Source organism: Manis javanica, chromosome 10 (genome assembly GCF_040802235.1).
Source record: "Manis javanica isolate MJ-LG chromosome 10, MJ_LKY, whole genome shotgun sequence".
NCBI classification, from domain to species: Eukaryota; Metazoa; Chordata; class Mammalia; order Pholidota; family Manidae; genus Manis; species Manis javanica.
In genome coordinates this window covers 442,561-462,867 of record NC_133165.1, presented here as the reverse complement: position 1 = coordinate 462,867, position 20,307 = coordinate 442,561, and the positions used below count along the sequence as shown (strand labels likewise).

The 20,307-nt window shown below is 64.0% G+C and overlaps 3 protein-coding genes across 7 annotated transcripts; 1 reads left to right on the top strand and 2 right to left on the bottom strand.

The window, feature by feature from the left end:
* Positions 1-1,221: 1,221 nt before the first annotated feature.
* SPSB3 (splA/ryanodine receptor domain and SOCS box containing 3) lies at positions 1,222-5,391 on the bottom strand. Of its 3 annotated transcripts, none has more exons than XM_017641437.3 (6): positions 5,254-5,391; positions 2,765-2,886; positions 2,494-2,681; positions 2,312-2,414; positions 2,116-2,241; positions 1,222-1,971 (listed from the first exon to the last, which is right to left on the bottom strand). In XM_017641437.3, the coding sequence occupies exons 1-6, from the start codon at positions 5,316-5,318 to the stop codon at positions 1,631-1,633; spliced, it is 945 nt and encodes a 314-aa protein (XP_017496926.1). In that variant the 5' UTR covers positions 5,319-5,391; the 3' UTR covers positions 1,222-1,630. The 3 variants fall into 3 exon arrangements, with proteins under 3 accessions (XP_017496926.1, XP_036861695.1, XP_073070474.1); XM_037005800.2 differs by having other exon boundaries at positions 2,765-2,939; positions 5,254-5,385; XM_073214373.1 differs by lacking the exon at positions 5,254-5,391 and adding an exon at positions 4,113-4,921.
* Positions 5,392-6,783: 1,392 nt separating this feature from the next.
* Positions 6,784-11,439, top strand: NUBP2 (NUBP iron-sulfur cluster assembly factor 2, cytosolic). 3 transcript variants are annotated; one of them, XM_037005811.2, is made up of 7 exons: positions 6,784-6,934; positions 8,908-9,026; positions 9,154-9,352; positions 9,868-10,022; positions 10,126-10,236; positions 10,348-10,417; positions 10,871-11,439. In XM_037005811.2, the coding sequence occupies exons 1-7, from the start codon at positions 6,919-6,921 to the stop codon at positions 11,014-11,016; spliced, it is 816 nt and encodes a 271-aa protein (XP_036861706.1). In that variant the 5' UTR covers positions 6,784-6,918; the 3' UTR covers positions 11,017-11,439. The 3 variants fall into 3 exon arrangements, with proteins under 3 accessions (XP_036861706.1, XP_073070477.1, XP_017496929.2); XM_073214376.1 differs by lacking the exon at positions 6,784-6,934 and having other exon boundaries at positions 10,871-11,030; positions 11,112-11,439; XM_017641440.3 differs by lacking the exons at positions 6,784-6,934; positions 8,908-9,026 and having other exon boundaries at positions 9,158-9,431.
* Positions 11,440-11,578: 139 nt separating this feature from the next.
* Positions 11,579-17,387, bottom strand: IGFALS (insulin like growth factor binding protein acid labile subunit). The gene is made up of 2 exons (XM_017641450.3): positions 15,081-17,387; positions 11,579-14,135 (listed from the first exon to the last, which is right to left on the bottom strand). Exons 1-2 carry the CDS (start codon positions 15,094-15,096, stop codon positions 12,343-12,345), a joined length of 1,809 nt encoding a protein of 602 aa, XP_017496939.3. The 5' UTR covers positions 15,097-17,387; the 3' UTR covers positions 11,579-12,342.
* Between the last annotated feature and the right edge of the window lie 2,920 nt (positions 17,388-20,307).

The window sequence follows — 20,307 nt, the reverse complement described above, 5'->3', positions numbered from 1 at the left end:
TCCCGAGCAGGCGGGCCGGTGCCTGGCAGGGTGCGAGGACCCAGGGGCGGGCCGGGCTTCGGAAGGCGCCTGGTCAGCGGGCAGCTGATTGGAGCAGACTGGGGGTCTGGAGCCCGCGCTCCCCCCGGGCGGTGTCCGAGTGGCGGCTCTCTCTTCCGGCCCCCGCGGCCGTCCTGGAAGATGTGGGTGCCGACATCCTGATGGAGGCCCCTAGGCGCCCCGAGCTGCGAGTACCTCGCGGAGCCCCAGCGTCTGGACCGGAGCCCCAGGTGGAGCAGCCCCTTAGCCCTGCAGCTGAGCAGAGGGCAGCCGCTGCGGTCACGACCAGTAGGCGAAGGACGGGGCCCACGGCGTGGGTGATGGTGAGCCACTCCGCTACCCCGAGGCCGGGCCAGCGCCCGCACTCCGCTGCTGCTGAGGCGCGCTCCTGGACACCAGGCCTCTTGTGGGGCAGCCTTGCCAGGGCCTGGGTTTGGCCGTGGCCACCAGCCTCACAGCTGCTGGGGTGCACGCGACCGAGGCCGGAGAGCAGTTCCCTGAATGTCCCCACAGGTGTTTCCTGGGGTGTGGACCCCAGACTGGCTGGAGCCTCTGCGGGGTGTCATCCACCTGACCCTGGGGGATGGGGGGAATAGCAGTTCCCCGGTCGTGAGGGGTTGGGTTTTCCAGCCTGCTGAACGGGAGAGGGGCTGCATAGGGCGTGCCCCCCGGTGGGCGCTCTGGTTGGCCACCAGGGATGTGGTGAGACCGGGAGCCCACTGAGCTCTTGGCCTGTGGCAGACAGGGACACCGGCACCAGGGCTGCAGGCAGGTTGTGCGGCCCACTGACAGGCAACAGCCCAGCTCCTACCCGACTGGAGGAACAGGCATGCCGCCATGGCCTCTGCCAGTCCTGACCCCAGAGAGAGGATGCAGGGTAGCCCTGGGATAACTGGGATGGGCAGAAGAGGAAACTCTTACCAGGAGGTGCCCAGCCAGCTAGAGGGGATATGGGGAGTGGAGGACTGGGGTGTGCCCAAGGCCCATGCAGGGGACAAACACTGGTCACTTGGAGGCATGGAGGTGGCAGCCTCAGAGGAGGGAAGCAGTAAGACGGTCTTGAGGGGAGATGACCAGTGTCTCTTCCCAGCGTGTCATAAGGCAAGCAGACCCCACAGGGAAGCTGTGGCTACCTTCAGCCCCACCTGGCTCTGGGCTGCTTGCATTCTACCATTCTGTAGGTCGGACATAAACTCAGTTTATTACACTGTTTCAGTCTCAGACAAGAACAGCGGACAACATGCAAAGCAAGTTAGAAAAACCCGAGGCCGTGGGCAGGGACGGCAGGCCCTAAGGAGACTGTCCAGGCAGCAGGCCCGGCCTCCCAGGCCTGCAGCCTGAGTCCGCAGGAGCCGGGGCAGCACCTGTCTGCACACCCAGCACCCGTGGCACACAGGTGCACCAATCCTGCTCTCAGGATGCTGGCCTGTGGCCCCTAACCCTCAGGGTCTGACAGCCTCAGGCGCAGGGGTACAGTCGGGATGGCCCTCAGCCCAGCTCCTCCGTCTGCTGTGGCCCCAGAGTGTGGCTGGAGGAAGGGCCGGAGGGGATGCTGCCCAGCCCCAGGAGGCGGCGGACCCCAGAAGGTCAGTCAGGTCCTTTGGCAGCGCTTCCTTGGGCAGCGCCGGGGCCCGGGGCTGGCAGGGTGTGTGGGGGCCTTGGGTGAGGATGCGGGAGGCTGGTGGCGGCCACAGCTTGTGCTGAGAAGCCAGCCCAGCTTGTGGCGTAGCACCTGCTTCAGGCCGGGTGGCAGGGGCAGGCCCTCCAGCGTGTCTCCTGAGTCAGGTCGCAGCTGGCGCAGGCGGTAGCAACACAGGAACTGCAAGGAGGTGGCACTGGCGCATGAGCGGATCACCTTCATGCTGCTCTTGGCCGCCGTGGAGCACACCATCGGGTAGAACTTCCTGTTGTGCAGCCGGGTGGCCGCCACCCCTGTGGTGCGGGGTGCAGCGTGAGCCTGGATGGAGCACCCCGTCCTCCACCCCCACAGGGAACCTGGGCCTCTGGGAGGACAGCCTTGCAGGAAGCCTTGGGGTGCACAGCCTGCAGGCTTGCGTCAAGATCACGCCCCCTCACCTATGCACTTCCTGTTCTTAAAGAAAGTCAGCGTCCCGTGCCAGGTGTCCAGATGCACCCCGATGATGGAGCCCTGGCCGAAGCGTGAGGAGAAGCTCGTCTTGTCGCCCTTGTGGTGGAGGAGGCCTGGGGGCCGCAGAGGGGTGAGCTCTGTTGCCTTGGCCCTCCCGGCCCCCCACTCCCCGGCCCCGCACACCTGTGTAGGAGAGACCCCAGCTGTCTTCGTCCCTGCCAAGCAGGCTGCAGAACGTGTGGTGGTATTTGTCCAGGTCCACGTCTGACGTCCCGATGCCCACCATCTGGGGACGGCAGGGTGGGCAGAAGTGGAGGGGTCGGAGCAGGCGGCCGGCAGCTCCCCAGCGCCGTGCGGCCACTCACCATGTCTGTGCCGTAGACGGGCGAGGTCATCTTGATCTCCCAGAAGTGCTGGCCCTCCCCCAGCTCCTTGGTGCCCCGGATGGCCGCAGTGCCGCAGCTGTACTCCGTGTGGAAGTCCACCTTACGGTTGTCACAGCTCAGCAGGGTGGCCGAGGACTTACTCAGGTCATCCCAGACCCAGTCGAAATCTGCAAGAGCGAGAGATTGGGCAGGGCGGCCTCTGGAGCCCCGCCAGGAGGCCACCAGCCCAGCCCGGGCGCCCGCTGCTCACGGTCGTCCTCCTCGCCGCAGTGGCAGTCCCTGCCCCGGCGCACGGCGTGCAGGCCACCGCAGAAGGGCGCCTCGCTCTGGCTGTCGCAGTCACAGAAGGACTCCCCGGTCACAGGCACGGCGCTGGGGACGGGCGGTGGGGCCGTGGCCTCAGGGTCGGAGTCTGAGTCACTGTGCTGGGAGGAAAGGGCTAGCTGCGCCCACCCTCCAAGCCCTCCACCTGCCCTCTGCCCACCAGTGGCTCATACTGTTTCCATGCCCTGAGGAAGGGATCTGGGGGTTTCGCCTCAAAGGGCTTCTCTGGGCCCAAGCGCACAGCTGGCCCACCCTTCCCAGGTGCCACCCAGTGATCCTGGACACCTCCTCCCCAAAGGCCTGGGATCACTGACTTCCTGGGAGTGGGCTCAAGGGCTCGACCCAATTTCTACACAGCTAAGGGGGTCCTGGGAGCCCAGCCACTAATGTGCCCCAGGGCAGGGCCACCTGCTCAGCCATCTGCCATTCTCCAGGCAGCTTCTAGACAGATACACTGCGGCCCTGCTAGGGGGCCTGGGCAGAAGAGCCCACGGCAAATTCCACTGCTGACCATAGCGGCTCCTCTCTTGGGGGTGCCTGTGCTGGGCTGTGGCCCCCTTGCTGTCTGAGCAGAGGACAGCCCTTGGCCCCCACACAGGCCACAATGGGCCCAGCGCTATGCCACGCCTTGAGGTTTGTTGCAGGGAAACACTCACTGGGGCCTGGCCCCCCACTGGGACGTGCTCCAACCCTGGGGGTCTAAGCAGCCTTGTCTGGTGACTGGCTGACCCACAGGCCCTCCTGGAGACCAGCCAGGTGCTTCCTGTCCACCTGCTTCCTGCAGTGCAGCCATCCAACACCTGCCTTGGTTGAGGCCTCACTGCCCAGGCCTCTGACCCCAGTACCCGTTCTGCTAGCCCTCATAAGTTGGCCTGGGGGGCCAGTCAGGCACCAGCCTCCACCGCTCTCCTAACCTCTGGGTGCCCCAGGTCTCCCTGCAATGTCCTCTGCATGGCAGCCTAGGTGACCTTGCTTAGTTCTTGGGCAGCTCCTGCCACCCTAAGACTAAAGGCTGCCCCCCACCCACACCAGCCTGCTGGGCTGCCTCTGCCCAGCCACCTGCTATGTCCACCTGTCTCCCTGGAGGGTCTCTGCCCCTGGAGCAAAGCTTTTAAATGTCACTTCAAAGAGGCTCTCCCCTCGCCCCCACTCCCTTCTCAGGCTCCGTCTCCTTTGCCCTGTTGGTCTGCCTCCTCCCACCAGAACCTAAGCTCAGGGGAGGGGCCTGGCCCTCATTCCTTTCCTGTTACACGGGGGCCCACGCAGAAGCTCACCAAGGGGAAGGACTGACCAGAGGCAACGCCTTTCTACTGAGCCAGAAGCCTGCACCGCAGGCCCTGGAGCTAACCCGGTCAGCACCGGTACACCAGCCCCTGGGCAGGAGGCAGCCCCAAGACCACCGTGAGACAGAAAGAGGGCAGAGAGGCGTCTGTTCAGCTTTCAGAGATCGCAGGGTCACACACCCACACAAGCGCTCCAAGCCTATCAGCTGACACGGTGCTGTAAGCATGTGTGGGGCGCAGCCCTGGCCCCCCAGCATCTCCTGCATCCTGCAGCGCTGAGTTGGCAGGGCAGGGACAGGCTCAGAACAGATCGTTCCAGGCCACGTGGTCAGTGGGAGCTGAAGGCAGAACAGGACTGCAGGCCAGGGCCTCCTGCTGGCCTGCACAGGGAGCTGGGGGGGGCCCCAGGATGGGGCTCCAGATGCTGCCAACCCAGAACCGTCATCTCCAATTCTCCCCAAATCCTGGTGGTTCCACAGGGCTCAGCAGCCTTCGCTCTAGGGAGGAGAGCACCCACCCTGACCCAGGGCACCTGGCTAAGCCAGGGAACAGTACAAGGTGGCTGTGAGAACAGAACCACGTCATCCAAGGATAGCCCCCCGCAGGGGGCAGCGGGTGTGCCTGGGCAGTGCGTCAGGCAGCCTGGGGACCGGGCTGAGCTGCTCCGAGGGCATCCAGGTCCCTTAGTCTCCCAGAGCTCGGGGCTTGCTGAGCAGAGGAAGGCACAGGGATTCTGGTCTTTGAGAATTTAAGTTCTTTTTTTACATGCATATGTGTGTATACATGCACGTGCACGAATGTGGAGTTTTGTCTCTGTACAGGCAAAGGACACGTCCAGGACACACACCCAGTTAACAATGACCTTTGGGAACTGGTTGGTTAAGCGAAATGTAGGTTTTGTTCAACTCACGGAACAAACAACCCACAAGCACTCTCTCCAGAGGGAAGCACGTTGGGGATGTGGCATTTGTCCTGAAGTCCTGTCACCCTGGGACCATGTGAGTCCTTGGCCTGGGTGAGCAGAGAACTACCAAGGGATAGTAGGGCTGGAGGCTGGTGGCCCTGTACTCTGCCCTTAGCGCCATCTTTGCACCCTAGTCAAGCCATGTCCTCGTCACCCACTGGGACCTACCTGCCCATCAGAGTCACAGTCCCAGCTAGCGGTCCCTGCCAGAGCCACAGCCCGGGCATCTGCATCTCGACGGGCTGCGCTCAGAACAAAATGCCATGCTCTGCTGCTCCGGGGACGCCTGGCCATGGTGGACAGGATCTAGAAGAAAACACAAGTTTTCAGCAAAGAAGACATGCGTGCAGCACGTGGAAGGGGTCCCAACAGCCCCTGCACTCTGCCCTCGGGCTGTGCCAGACCCACCCGATAGGAGATGCCAAGCCAGGGCTCTGGAATTCTCTTCCCAAGCTCGCACCTCACTCCAGTGTCCAAGCACCCTGATAAAACCTAGGCAGAGAATATGGAATGTCCTCCAAACATCCATGGCTCCCAGATGTACGTCAGCCCCTCTGAGCAGCCTCCCGAGCCCAGCTGTCCGCCTGCTTGTCCGTCAGGCATCTCAAACCCTGGCCAGAGCCGCCTCCCCTGTCCAGCTTGACAAATGGAATCCCTAACCTCCCAGTTCCTCGTGCCAGACGTGGGGCTGTCATCCCAGCAGCTCCCTGTCCCTCCCACCCGTGGGCCGAGGCCTCCCACCGCCACACCCCCTCCCCAGCCAGGGCCACCACGTGGTCCCACCCACGGCCGCCTGGGCTCGGGCCCCTCCCACTCCTCTTACTACAGCCAAGCTTTTCTCGAAACACAAATTTTTAAAATTTAAGTAAACCACCAAATCGTAAAACTTCTCAGAGCCTGTCACAGTTCTTAAGACACAGGCAAATTCCGCGGGCCATCAAGGTCCCCGCGCCTCTCCACGCCCTGCTGGCCGCGCTCCACGGCCGGCTCCCGCCTGCCCTTTGCCCAGAAGGCCGCCCCGCCGGGCCTGCGCTCCCGCAGCCGCCTCCGGCGACACGACTGTTGTCATTACCCACCTCCGGGCTCTCCCTGGACTGCGCCCGGAGGCGGGCCGCCCCGCCCGGACGCCGCCCGCCGGAGGCCGGCGCCGCGTCTGCGGCCACTGCGCGGAACAGGCGGCCTCTGCCCCGCACCGGCCTCTGGAGGCCAGGGCCGGGCGCCGCGGGGGTCCTCGGGCCGCCGCCGCACGAACAAAGGCGCGCCGGCCCGCCAGCGGCTCCACGCGGCCAGCGGCTCCGCACGGGCGCCGGGCCGGGCCGGGCGGGCAGGGAGGGGAGGCGCGCCGGCCCGCTGCTCACCTGCAGCCGCGCCGCCGCCGCCACGCTCCGCCGGCCGTGACCTACTTTCCGCTCCCGAGCGAGACGTAAACAATCCCCGCCCCGCGCCGCATTGGCTCCGCGGCCGCGGCGGGCGCCCCGGGCGGGCCTCGACCAGGCGGGCGGCGCGGCCCTCGCCTCACGCCGAGAGGCTGCTGGACCTGTCCATCCTGCCTCGGCGTCCCCATTGGTCACGCCGCAAGCGGTCGGCACAGGCCCGCGCGCCCACTGGACGTGGGCAGAGGAAGGGAGGCGGCGCCCGCGGGCGTTGCCACGGAAGTGGGTCCGCCTCCGCCGCGCCGTCTGCGCCGGAACTCCGTGAGCGCCCCGTGCGCGCCGATTGGCTGAGGGCCCATCAATAAGGGCCGGGGGCGGGCTTCGCTGCCCATCGGCGCGGAGCACTTCCCTCAGGAGCGCGGGCGGAGGCCGGCGGGCGCCGCGCGGAGCCGCGGGCGACATGGAGGCGGCGGCGGGTGAGTGCGCGCGGCGCTGGCCCACCGTGTACTCCCAGAGTGGGGGGCGCGGGGGCGCAGGGCACCCACGTGTGCGCCACGCCTGCGTTCCGGTGTCGTTGCCCTGAGCGCCGCGGGTCTCCGAGAGCGCGCCCTGCTCGCGGTCGGGAGGCGCCCGGTCCGGACCGGGGCTGCTGGGTCGAGGCGGACGCGCGAACCTGGTGCTTTGCGGAGCGTGGCTGCCGCTCGCCGGGCCTTGACACTTGGAGCGCGGGAGGTGGGGCGGGTGGCGCCCCGGGAGTGGAGGTCCCCACGTTACCTGCTCGGAGACCTGCCTGGCTCAGTCCTCGGATTGTAAACGCAGCGCGGAGAGGGAGCCTGAAGCGGGTGGTTATCGGGGCGGGTCTGCCGCCGGGGGGGGACATCTGGCTGCTCCAGGCTTGTCCCCGGGGGGGGGGAAACGCACGTGCAAATCCGCAGGGGGGGATCGCCGTGTGGAGACCGCCCTCCCCGTGCCGCACGCAAGCCCCGACTCTGACTAGGGCCTGTGCGCGTTTCTTGCGTCCAAGAACTTGTTCGCCTGCCAGATGATCTCCTTGCGTGGCCCTAAGGGCAAGTCTGGGGAGGCCTGCGGCCCCTGCGAGGCGCCGCGCCTGCCCCTGGGGAGCGCTGCCTCGCTTTGCCCCCGAGAGCGGCATTGGCGGGACACGTGTCCCAGGTGAACGGTTTAGACGGCTTAGGAGGGAAAGGCTCTGCTGGTTGACCCCGGAGGTCGCTGTCCGAGAGGCGCGAAGCTCCGCCCGGCTACCGCTCAGGTCGCAGGTGTTAGATGCTCAGGCGGGTAAAATGCCCGCCTCCCCACCGGTGAGGAAGCCGCGTCCTGCCGGTGAGGAGCCTGGTAAGTCAGGACGGGGTTCGGCTCACTCCCGGCTTCCGCCTCCCCAGCCGCAGTAGGGAAACTGACGCCTGAATACCTTTTGGTACCAAAGCACTTTAGTAAGCTCCTAAAGCACCTCTGGGTGGCGCTTGGTGCTCACGGGCTGTGTTTTGGCTGAGGGTGAGGGGCACCCTTTCCTTCTCTCCTTACGAGGTGTCCCAGACCTTGGTGCTGGAAGGAGACCTCAGACAGGCACCGGGGCGCGTATGTGACAAGACTTGCCTGGAAGCCCAGCCTGGCGCCCTCCCTATGGAGGCTGTGGAGGCGGGGTCTTTAAACCTCCCCTTGAGACGGGGCTCAGGAGGGGGGCCAGGGTGGTGCATCTCGGCTGAGCCTGAGGCCCCGGGCTGGCGGCAGGGCTGGGGGAGAGCAGCTTATTGGAGGCGGGCAGGAGAGCCGTGGTGAGGGCCGGGGGTGCTGGGGCAAGAATGTGGGGTCTCAGAGGGGCTGAGGGTAGTGCGTATGCAGATGGCACCCCTGTGGGGTGGCAGGGATTGGAACGGTGGATACTTATTCAGTGGTGGAGGTGGGGGAGGGGGAAGAGCTGGTGGCCAGCAGGGATCCAGGGAGTGGCCTGAGGCCAGCAGGGGGAGTGGCCAAGGACACTGGTACATCCTGTGGCTCCTGCAGTACCTGGGGTTTCACAGGAAAGCACGGCCCGGGGCCAGCCAGGTGAGCTGACACGCAGGCTGCTGGGATCGGGCTGCTGGAGTCCCCAGACCATATGCGCCCCTCCTGGGACCTGGAGGTCGGTGCTAGGCACCTGCGTGGGACCCGGGTCCCAAGAGCCCCAACACAGATGTGCCTTGTGGCTGCAGTGAGGACCCCACTTCCATAGTCTCTGCCAGGCACCCGCGGAACTGCTGGGAGCCTAGGGCCTTGGCTCTCCCACCAGGGCTGCACAGTCACACCTGTGCACACGCTGGGAGGGAGCTTCAGGCACTACAGCAGGAGTGAACCCGTGGGGCCTGGGGGTGTGTGCATCAGGACATGGGAGGTGCTTGGCCACGTGGTGGATGTGCAGAGGGGCCTCCCCTATCTCCCTTCTCCTAACCAGAGCCTGGAAACCTGGCGGGCGTGCAGCACATCATCCTCGTACTCTCAGGAAAGGGGGGGGTCGGGAAAAGCACCATCTCCACAGAACTGGCCCTGGCCCTGAGGCACGCAGGCAAGAAGGTGAGCGCCTCCTGCCCAACCAGCTGCCCCTTCCTGACCCTCGGCCCCTGCCCCCCACCGCCCAGGAGGGTGGTGCCTCTGCCCTGGGAGGCCCCTCCAGCCCGCTGGGCATCCTGCCTCCTTGCAGGTGGGGATCCTCGATGTGGACCTGTGTGGCCCCAGCATCCCACGCATGCTCCGGGCACAGGGCAGGGCCGTGCATCAGTGTGACAGTGGCTGGGTGCCCGTGTTTGTGGACCAGGAGCAGAGCATCTCCCTTATGTCTGTGGGCTTCTTGCTGGAGGAGCCGGACGAGGCCGTGGTGTGGCGAGGCCCCAGAAAGAACGGTGATGAGCTGGTGGGGTCGGCGCTGCCTGCCTCCCGCCCTCCTGGCCTCCGCCCGGGCCTGGCGTCTCTGGGCAGCAGGTGTGCGTGTGGGCGTGCGAGTGGGGGACCCGGCTGTGCGGTCTCGCTGCCCGTCCTCCTGCAGGATGGGCAGCTCTCTGACCCGAGGTGCCCGGCACCGGGTGGACGTGGCCTGAGGTGAGGGGCTGCCTCCTTCAGGCCAGCGTCTCCCAGGCTGTTCCTGGGTCTGGGCACCAACACGCCATCCTCAGCTGAGGCCTGAGCAGAAGTATGAGGGGGCTGGGGGCCCCACAGCAGGAAAGAAAGGGGTGCCTGTGGGGGACAGACCAAGGGCCTCCCGCTGTGCTCATCCTGCCCATCCACTGTGTGGGGCCTTGGTGCTGTTGGGCGGCCCTGGGACCCACAGAGATCTCGCTGTGTGCCGGAGGCCGGGTGGAGGCCAGCGGCCTGGGGAAGCCTCGTAGGAGCCCTGCCTGGCCTGCCTGGGTCTTTGCAGCGCTGATCAGGCAGTTCGTGTCTGATGTGGCCTGGGGACAGCTGGACTACCTGGTTGTGGACACGCCCCCGGGCACCTCTGATGAGCACATGGCGGCCGTGGACGCCCTGCGCCCCTACAGTCCCCTGGGGGCCCTCGTCGTCACCACACCCCAGGTACGGTGGGGCTCCGTCCCAGCTCTCAGGAGCTGGGTGCCACTCCCGGCTCCGAGTTGCCAGGGTGCCCACTGGCCAGTCTCGCCTCTCTCCTGCTCTCCAGGCAGTGTCTGTGGGGGATGTGCGGCGGGAGCTGACCTTCTGTAGGAAAACAGGCTTGCGGGTGATTGGGGTCGTGGAGAACATGAGTGGTTTTGTCTGCCCACACTGCTCAGTGAGTCGTGGAAGGTGATGGGGGGTCCCCCGCCTCGAGGCAGAGGGGTGAGCGGGAGAACGAGGATGCTGTGCTGTGCTGAGCGACAGGCGGGCTGGGCCTGTGTTCTAGGAGTGCACCAGCATCTTCTCCAGGGGCGGCGGCGAGGAGCTGGCCAGACACGCCGGAGTCCCCTTCCTAGGTGAGCAGGTCGAGGCTGCCCCTTGGGCCTCTGCTCCAGGGGGGCTGGCCTGCCTGTGCACTAAGCCCAAGGGGCAGGGGAGCAGCGGGCATGTCCCCCCAGCTTCCTTGAGTTGCGAGTCCCAGCTTCTCTCTAACCTCTGACCACCCAGAGAGAGAGCAGCGTGGACCCACCAGGCTCTCACACGTCCTCCCTTGGCCCCAGGGCCGGCTGAGCCTGCGGGGTGGAGCGATGGCGGGGGCTCTGGCTCTGGCTCTGGGAGCGCCTCTGCTGGGGGGTGCTGGGCGCAGTGGCCGTGTGTCCCCAGTGCTCGCCTCACACTTGGTTCAAGTGGGCCAAGCACGGGTGGCGGGTGGTTGGCTGTCAGGCAGGGCAGCACCTTCAGGGCCCCTCAGCCCCTGTCCCCGCCTGCCCCCGGTGCCCCCAGAGCCCTAAGCGCCTCCTCTCCTCCAGGCTCTGTGCCCCTGGACCCCCAGCTCACACAGAGCCTGGAGGAGGGCCGGGACTTCATCCAGGAGTTTCCCCACAGCCCTGCGTTTCCCGCACTCTGCGCCATAGCCCAAAAGATCCTGGACGAGACGCCCGCCCTACGGTCCTGACCGGGGCGGCCACGGTGAGGCTCCCACACGCGGCTTGAGCGGAGGCCCTGGGCGTGGGTCCCATGCTGCCAGCTCCGTGCACATTCCTCCCGCAGGCCTGGAGTCAGGGCCCTTGAGGGTGAGTGGCTCTGCCAGTAGGCCTGTGGCAGGCATGTGGCGACATGGTGGAGGCTTGGTGCAGCGGCCCTTCACCACATCCTGGCACTCACGTGCCCCAGACGGACAGGCCAGCTGGCTGCTCCTGACAGCCAGCCTCCCATTGTCCACACACTGGCGGGTCTGCGCACCTGTGGGGTCTCCGCTGTCCGGGCTGCGGCAGCCTGTGGGTGGGCGCGTGACTGGCAGTGGAGTGGAGCACCTCATGAGGCATCAAACTTATAATGAGAAGAACCTGCAATTAAAGTGCCTGCTGCCGTGCTTACAGACGTGTGTCCGGGTCATCCTGCCGCGTTGGGCCGCTGAACCCCGTCTGGGCTAGTGGTTCCATCAGTAGGGACCTGAAGGCTGGGGCCAGGCTATGTTTGGAACGAGTTTGGTGGCAGCTTGTGGAGGATTTAGAGATGTTGGGGGAACGTGTGAGTGGGGAGCGCTTGGCCCCCAACCAGGGACCCCATGCAGAGCTAAGAACAGAAAGAAGCGTCTGAGACCCAGCGAGACTCCCAGGGCTCTTCTATGCAGCTGTCCCAAGATGGCCCCGGGACACAGATCTGGAAAGCAGGGATGGGGGAGTTGGTAAAGCAACCTTGGCCAGAACTTCTCGAGAGGGGCATGGGGCCTGCGCTGCACCCAGTGGAGAAGGCCCCTTGGCCACCAAGGGCTTTGGTCAGGAGGGCCATGGCCAGAGAGTGAGGCCTGGCCGCCCCAGTGCCACTGTGCCCCAGCTTCCCAGGGCCAGACGCCTCCAGGACGCTGCCCAGTCAGGTGGGTGGGGGCGCTGGGAGGGCCCAGGATAAGCAGTGGAGAGTCAGGGCCCAGGAGGAGCAGGGTGGCCTCACGTACCCAGGCCAGAGCCTGCCTTCCACCCTCCGGCCCCTGCTGCATGGCCACACGCTGTGTTTACCAGACTGCTTTTAATTGATGACAGGTAGGGAGGGCTGGGGGCTCCCCACCCTCCAGGTCAAGCCATCAGGGACCGGCAGGTGCCCACAGGTCCTGAGCCCACCCTGGCAAAGCTCCAGTGTTATGGGGTGGGAGGGTGGCACCCCACCAAGTGAGCAGCTCAGGGCCTGGCTCCAGAGAGCGGGAGGGTAGTGTGCCTGCCAGGCCCTGGGTCAGCGAGAGCCGGTTCTGGCCACAGGGCAGTGTCTGGCCAGGGTGAGCCTCGGGTCAGCAGTGAGCAAAGTGGGCCTCACCCACGTCTCGCAGGTCGAGCCCGGCAACGCTGGGGGGGCTGGCACAGGTAATGTTGTTATAGGCGTACACGGGCGGCTGGCTGTCGTCGTCCTCTGGGACAGCCTGGACGAAGCGGGGCACGGTGTGCGGGTGCTGCCGGACAAAGGCCCACAGGGCCTGGAGGGAGCAGCCACAGTCCCAGGGGTTGCCCTCAAGCCACAGGCGCTCCAGGCGGGGGGCCTGCGGCACGAAAGTCCTCAGCGAGTTGTTCCTGAGGCTGAGGTAGCGCAGCTGGCCCAGCGGCGAGAGGGCCCCCCCGGGCAGGGCCCGCAGGCGGTTGTGCGAGATGTCCAGCCAGAACGCACGCTGCAGGGGCCGCAGGGCGTCTGGCGGCAGCTCCGACAGCCGGTTGCCCGAGAGGAGCAGGTACTCCAGCTTGCCGAGGCCCCGGAAGAGCTGGCCCGGCAGGTGCGTGAGCAGGTTGGAGGTGAGGTCCAGCTCCAGGAGCTCGCTGAGCCCCTGCAGGCTCTGCTCCTCCACGGCCACGAGGCCGCTGCCCTTGAGGAAGAGCCGGCGCAGGCCCGAGAGCCCGGCGAAGGTGTGCGCTCGGACGCGGCCCAGGCAGCTGCCCTCCAGGTGCAGGCTGTGCAGCCTGCCCAGGCCCCGGAACGCCTGCTCCGGAAGGTCCCGCAGGCAGTTGCCCGAAAGGTCCATGACGGCCACGTTGACGAGGCCGGCGAAGGCGCCCAGCCTGACCTCCTGGATCCGGTTGTCGTTGAGCGCGAGCACCTCCAGCTGGCCCAGGCCCTCAAAGGCCTTGTCGGGCAGCTGCCGCAGGCGGTTGTGGCCCAGCTGCAGCTCCTCCAGGAAGTGCAGGTCCCTGAAGGTGCGGGGCCGCAGGCCGGCGATGGCGTTGTGCGCCAGGCGCAGGACGTGCAGGCCCAGCAGGCCCGGGAAGGTGTCCTCCAGCAGCCCGCCCACGCGGTTGTGTGACAGGTCCAGCCAGCGCAGCGCCTTCATGCCCAGGAAGGCGCCCGGGGCCACAGCAGTGACAAGGTTGTGGTCCAGGTAGAGCTTCCGGAGCTTGGGCAGCTTCACAAACACATTGGCCTTAACACTCCTCAGGGCGTTGCGGCTCAGGTCCAGCTCACGGAGCTCGCCCAGGCCGCAGAAGAGCGGGGGCTGCAGGTAGGCCAGCTTGTTGCCCGCCAGCACCAGCTCCCGCAGGCTGGCCAGGCCCTGGAAGGCCATGTCGGGCAGCACAGCCAGGCTGTTCCAGCCGAGGTTGAGGGCCCAGAGGTCAGCCAGGCCCTGGAAGAGGCCCTCGTCCACCCTGCTGAGGCCATTGTTGCCAAGGCCCAGCGAGGCCAGCCTCGGGGTGTGCAGGAAGGTGCGGGCCGCCAGGCTGCGCAGCTGGTTCCGCTCCAGGTGTAGGTGGCAGAGGCTGTGCAGGCCCAGCAGTGCCTGTGGCTCCAGGCTGGTGAGCCAGCTGCCCTGCAGGTTGAGGAAGCCCAGCCCAGACAGGTTCTGGAAGGCCGCTGCGGGGATGGAGGAGAAGTTGTTGCCGTCCAACCAGAGGGCCCTGGTGTCATGTGGGAGGCCATCAGGCAGCCGTGTGAGATTCCGGGAGCTGCAGAAGACGCTGAGCTCGTCTGTGTCGTCGTCCTGGCCACAGGTGCACTCGGCTGGGCAGCGCAGGCCGCCAGTGTCCCCTAGCTCCACTCCCTCTAGGCCTTGGGGGCCCAGTGCCGCCCAGCAGACCAGCAGCGCTGCCAGGGCCAGGCCTCCTGCAGGAAGAGGGGCTCTGGGATTGGGCCATGGGAGGTGCCGCGCACTGGGCTGGAGGGAGCCATACACGCCAGCACCCTGCTGATGCTGGCACAGCCGGGTGCCCGGTTCAGGCTGCCTATCCACCCCCAGGATGGGCAGGGAGGCACTGCCTGTCCCAGGGAAAACAGGGCTGGCAGGCTGGCAGTTAGGCTGTGTGGTCATCTGTGTCCCGGGGCGGACACGACCTGGACTAGGCTGCCAGCAGGCCCGGAAGGTATGAGTGAGAATGTTCTGGAGCTGCCCTGGAGAGCTGGCAGTAATCTGCATGCATTAGGGCCCCAGATTTGGGGGCATCACCCACCTGTACCCCAGTACATGTGGCCTGAACCTGGAGAGTCAGCCAGGCGCCACTGTGGGGAGAGGAATGGGGTAGACCATTGACTCACCAGGGGTCCCACTATGCCTTGGGACAAAGGGCGCCAGGCCCCCAGTAACTGTGCCCCAAAACCTCTACTGTGCACTGGGCCGCCCACCATGTCAGGCTCATCTCTGCCCTTGGAGGGCTCAGGACACCGGGGTGGGGGGCACTGCCGGTGGGTGCCCAGGTGGATGGGGCCAGGCCTGTGAGGGGACATCATGACAGCAGCTTGGCCTCCGGGAAGCTGGGGGGGCAGCAGGCCCTGGCCCAGCAGATGGAGGACAAGGCTCCCAGGGTGCAGGTGTGAGGAGACACCCAGCCTGCTCTGCGTCATGCCTCCTGCCCTGTGACACTGGTGATTGGGGCCCTTGGGTGGGAGGAAGAAGTGGGGGCTGCGCCCACACCCCAGCAAAGACATGCCCCCACGTGCCCCCAGAGTCCCCTACACTCCCAAGCTGAGCCCTCCAAGGCTGCCTCTGCCCCTGGGGGCTCAGGGCACAGGGCTAGCCCCCAGAGCAAGTGGCTGGGTGCCAGGAAGCCTCACCTTTCCTCAGCGCCATCCCTCATGCAGAGTGGGCCACAGGTGGGCAGCGAGCAGGGTGCGTCTGCTGGGGCCGGCTGCTCCTGCCCTCTGGATTTCCCCACCGCCTGGGCAGCCAGCGCCCTGTCCCCGGCCAGCCCAGCCCTGAGGACCCGGCTCCATTAACCCCCTCATGCCGGGCAGCCAGCAACGACTCAGCATGCCTGGGATACAGGTGGCACAGGAGAGGCTTGGGGTTCAGGGCTCCAGGTGGGCTGTGGGGCAGTGCTGAGGACCCACAGGGCCCATCCCTGTACCTCTGCAGGGCTGGGGGTGCAGAGCTGGGCAGCAGGCTTGGGTGGGCGCGGGGGGCCTCCCTCACAGCAGCCTAAGGGGCCGGAGCTCCGGACAGGTTTGGCGAATCCAGGAGAGGACGCCCGTGCCCTCCTGGCCGCCCCCCTGGGGAGGGGCGGCTCCCGGTTCCCCGCTGGCAGATGGCCACATGGGAGTTAAGCAGCGACCATGTTTCCCGGTGGGCCTGACCACCCCCCACTTGCCCCTCCCCCTGCCCGTTTCCTAACAGCCTAGGTAGGGCCCTAGTTCAGGCTCCCCAGGGTCCAGCCCTGCTTCTGTGACCTCGGGGTCAGCTGGTGTCTGGCCACTGCCCTCCCCCAGCTCTTCTAGGAACACAGGGCAGGCCCCAGGCCCCTTGTGTTTGCTCTCCTGGGAGGAGAGGGGTGTGCCCGTCCTGTGGCCGCGTGGCCAGCCTCTGCCTGCTGCGGCCCTGTGCCTCCCCGAGGGCTCCCACGGGGCACAGCACCCTGCTGGGTGCAGGCCGGCTGGGACAGGCGCCTGGGGTGGGCACGAGGTCAGCCCCAGGACAGACTCGGAGAGGGCTGATAGTGGGCGTGGCTGCTGGAGAGAGGGGAGCCCCGCTGTGACCCCCACCCCGCCCCTGGCTCAGCCACTGCTCAGCTCCCGTCTCCCCAGGCTCCCCTGGCCGGCCATCCCCTCCCCCAAGGACCCTTCCCCTGGCCTGTGCCTGCCCCCCCAGCGCCTCTGCTCTGCCTGGGGTGGTGGGACTGCGAAGCCAGGTCTGCAGGAAGCCAGGCTGGCTGCCATGGGGGGCCTCTCAGACCTAACTCCTGGCGAGGAGGGGGAGACGGCAGGTCTGCGACAGGCGAACACGCGAGGGAAGAGTGAGGCAGGCTGCCTGCGCCCGCAGTGGCCCCGCAGTGCCCCACGCCCAGCGGGCTTCTCGCCACAGCCTCTCCTCCCTCCCTTTATGGAGCTTTGATTTTTTTTTTTCCAGGTCATTTCTCAGCTTCTCTCTTCTGAGAAATCATAGATCCACAGGGAGAAAGTCCGCACCCAAAAATTTACACGGTAAACATACATTTACAGCAGAAAGTGCGGACTCAGCAGGAGCTCTAGGCCAGCAGGGCCTCTTCTCTGGAAAGTTCCCTGCACGGAGCGCCCTGCGAGTGGCACCCTGAGCTGCAGGCCGAGGCCAGAGCCACAGCACAAGGGCGGGAGGTGGACCAGTGTCCCTGCTGCGCACATCTGGTGGGTAGTATGGGAAAAACCAACTCCTGAGCCAGCTTTCCTGGCAGGAAACCACATCAGGATTCTGGCAGCTGGGCTGGGTATTTCTAAAGCTTTCTTGGGTCCTGCCATGCTGCCAGCCTCGGCCTGCTGAGTTGTGCAGAGAGCAGCCTTTGCAGGCTGGCCCTGCCCGGGCCTCTCGATGGACCACCTGGCAGTCTCCCCAATGCGCACAGCTTCCTGTGCCTGGTCTTGACCTCTGTGTTAGCAGTGTCGCACGCAAGCGCCGAGCCTGGTGGGAGGTGTTCTGGTGGGCTGCTGAGGGCCGTTTCCAGCCGCACAGCCGTGTGTCTGCTGGCCCTCAGTGTGACCCCTGGGCAGGGGTGGTCATCCTGGCAAGCAGGGCCAAGCCCTCCCAAGTGGCAGTGGGCCACAGCCCCTGAGGCCGGCAGGGGTGCCCCCCACATCCACCCGTCTGCTCTGAGCCCCAAAGGTGAGCTCCTCACAGGCTCCCCGGCAGCCAAGGGTCCTGCTTTGTGGACTGCATTTGAAGTCGTGCCAACTTTCTCCGGGGTTTGCTGTTAGTCTGGTTTGTTATTTAACGAATTGTATTCTGGACGGAAGCCCCTCGCCAGGTGTGCAGGGCTGTGCTGGAGTTCCCCGCCCTCGTGATTCAGGGGCAGTCAGTTTGAACATGGCCTCGTGAGACATTCACACAGCCAACTTGATTCCCCAAACACCAACAATAAAGACGAAAATACTCCAGACAAGTTTATCGTCTAGTCCAGCTCATCAACCTCTTCATGGTTTCCAGTCCTACTGGCACATGGACTTGACTGGTTCTCATAAAATGCCTTGGCAGCCTGCCACCAGCTCCCCTTACTGGGCTGCCTTCTGGACCCCTGCCGACCGGGGCAGGGGCACTCGCAGCCCTTCTCGTGGGTCCCCAGGACCTCGCCCCCGGGGCTGGCGCGGCACCGCCTGGCCAGCCTCTAACACAGCCACAGCCTGTCGGGGGTTAGGCGGGGCTGCAGTCTGCAGGGAGCCAGCACCCCCAAGGGCCGAGTCTTTCCTGCACAGGTGCGGCGGGCCCCCTTCGCTGTGGGGCTTCCTTGGCTTCCCAGTTCGTGCGTTTCTGTGTTACAGCCTTGTGTGCACCTTGAGGTCCTTTCCCTGGATGGCAGTGACCTCCTGCTGCTCGTTACCTTTTTCCTCCTCAATTTAGTTCTGTTTATCTAGGCTGGAAATATTCCCTACAGGTGTCTTGGGAGGACAGGAAGTACCGGCTGCGTGACACCGTTTCCTCCCCCAAAGGTTCTCTGCCTGCAGCAGCTGTGTGGGCATCACTCACACAGCACGAGCCTCGGCCTGCCCGCCACAGGGGCACAGCGGCCTCTCCGTGGACGTGGACGTGGAGGGCTGCGCAGCCTTGCCGCACCCCCAGCCACGGGAGGCCTTTCCTACTTCGCCCTCTTTTCCTTGCAGGCTCTCAGGGCCCGCGCACGTGGCATAGTCAACGCCCCATTCCTCGGCCGCGTGGGCTCCATCATGCCTCCCGCCACCTTTGCTCCTCTGTCCATCCGACTGCAGTTGTGGTGACTGAATACCTGTCTCGGTGCGGACTTAGTTTTCATTCCTCTCGGGCAATCTCGGGCGGAACTGCTGGCTTAGTGTGTGTGTCTAACTTTTTAAAAAACTTTTCCAAACTGATTGTATCGTTTTACAAAGCATCCGGTCGTTCCACATCCTCAGTGTTCGGTGTAGTCACTGTCTCGTCTTTAGCTGTTCTGGGTGGCATTTGTGTTTGATTAATGGTACTGAGCAGCTTTTCGTGTTTATTGGCCAATCTTCTGTCGTCTTTGGTATCGTCTTACTGAGCACTAAGACTTTAGGTATTATGGATTATCAGATACAATGTTGGCAAATATTTTTCCCAGTCCGGCTTGTCTCCATTCTTAAAAAATACTGTCTTTTGAACTACCAGAGTTTATTTTAATGAAGTACAGTTTATAAAGTTTTTACTTTCATAGCTCATGCTTTTGGCGCATCTCTTCACCCACCCGAGGCCACAGGGGCCTTCTGAACAAGGGATGTGGACCATCTGTCGATCTGTTTAGCTCCCCTTTAATTTCTTAAGTGATTTTGGGTGGTTTCCAGTATATAAATCTTACACTAGCATTGCCTTTAATAAAGTAATTTCTAAGTACTTTATTAGTTTTGATACTATTGTGAATGGAATTGTTTTAAGTTCATTTTCAGGTGATTAGTATGTAAAATACAATGGATTTTTCTCACTAATCTTGCATCCCAGGACTTTCTAAGCTTATTATTTCCAGGTGTGTGTGTACCCGGAGGCCTCAGGATCAGGTACACGTGAGACTGCATCACGTGTGAATGGACATTTTGACCTCTTCCCTTCCAGCAGTGCGCGGCCTGGGGGTGGGAGGACACGCACAGGCGCACTCGTGTCATTGCTCGTCCAACACAGTGTGAGCGGAGGTGGCAAAGGCTGGCCTCCCTGGCCTGGTCCTGATCCCAGAGGGGAGCCTGCAGGCCTCCACCGTGGCCTCTGAGGCCAGCCGGTGCTTCTCCTAGATGTTCTAACAGGCAGAAAAGTGCTCCCAACCAATGTCTTGTCTTTATCCCTGAAGTCGTGACGGTCAGATTATATGGCAAAGGGGACTTGAGGTTGCTACTCAGCAACCTTAAGATAGGTTAATATGGACATTCCAGGTGGACCCAGTGTAATTACAAGGGTCCTTAAAAGCAGAAGGGTCAGAAGAGGTTGGTGTGAGGTGACGGGAGAAGGACCCCGTCAGCTGCTGGCTCTAGAGGGTGGAGGAAGGAGGCCAGGAGCCCAGGGACGCGGTGCCTCTGGCGGTGGGAAGGGGCCAGGAAGCACGTCTCCCTGGTCTCCAGAAGAACCAGCCCTGTGGCCGCGCTTGGTCCAAAGGCTCTCATTGGACTCTGACTCCTGGGACTGTCAATGGCAGCCACGTGTTGCATTAAGTCACTGCATTTGTAGTGATCTGATGCATCAGTATTGGAGTGACACAGTCCTTTGTCCAGTTGAGGAAACTCCCTTCTACTATTGTTCGTGAATACTTTCTGTCACGAAAGGGTATTGGAATTTGGTGTTTTTCTGCATCCGTTGAGATGATCTTGTGGATTTTTCCCTTTATTCTATGACTAAGTCTATCACGTTAATTGATTTTTAGATGTTTAACCAACCTTGCATTCCAGCTTAAGTCCTGCTTGGTAATGGGGTCCCACGTTGCTGTACTTGGGTTCTTGATGTTTTGGTAAGGATTTCACATCTGTGTTCACGAGGGACGCTGATCTCTAGTGTTCTTTCTGCGTGTGTGCCCCCGGCTTTGCTGTCAGGATGACACCAGCCTCCTCGAATGAGTGTTGGGAGCTGCTCCCTCCGCATTTTCCGAGGAGTCTGTGAGTGAGTGGTGTACTGACAGAGCGCCTAGTGGAGCCACATGGGTCTGGGCTTTCCTCTGCATGTAGACTTACGACTTTTTACAAATTCAGCTTCTTTTTTGAGCCAGTTTAAGTGATTGTATCTTCTAGGAATTTGTCCATTTCATCTAAGTTTTCAGATTTGTTGGTACAGTTTCCCTATATTGCCTTGTAAATCCTGACCGTTCCTGTAGGATTGGTCACAATGTCCCTTCTGTCATTCATGATTGACAGTTTG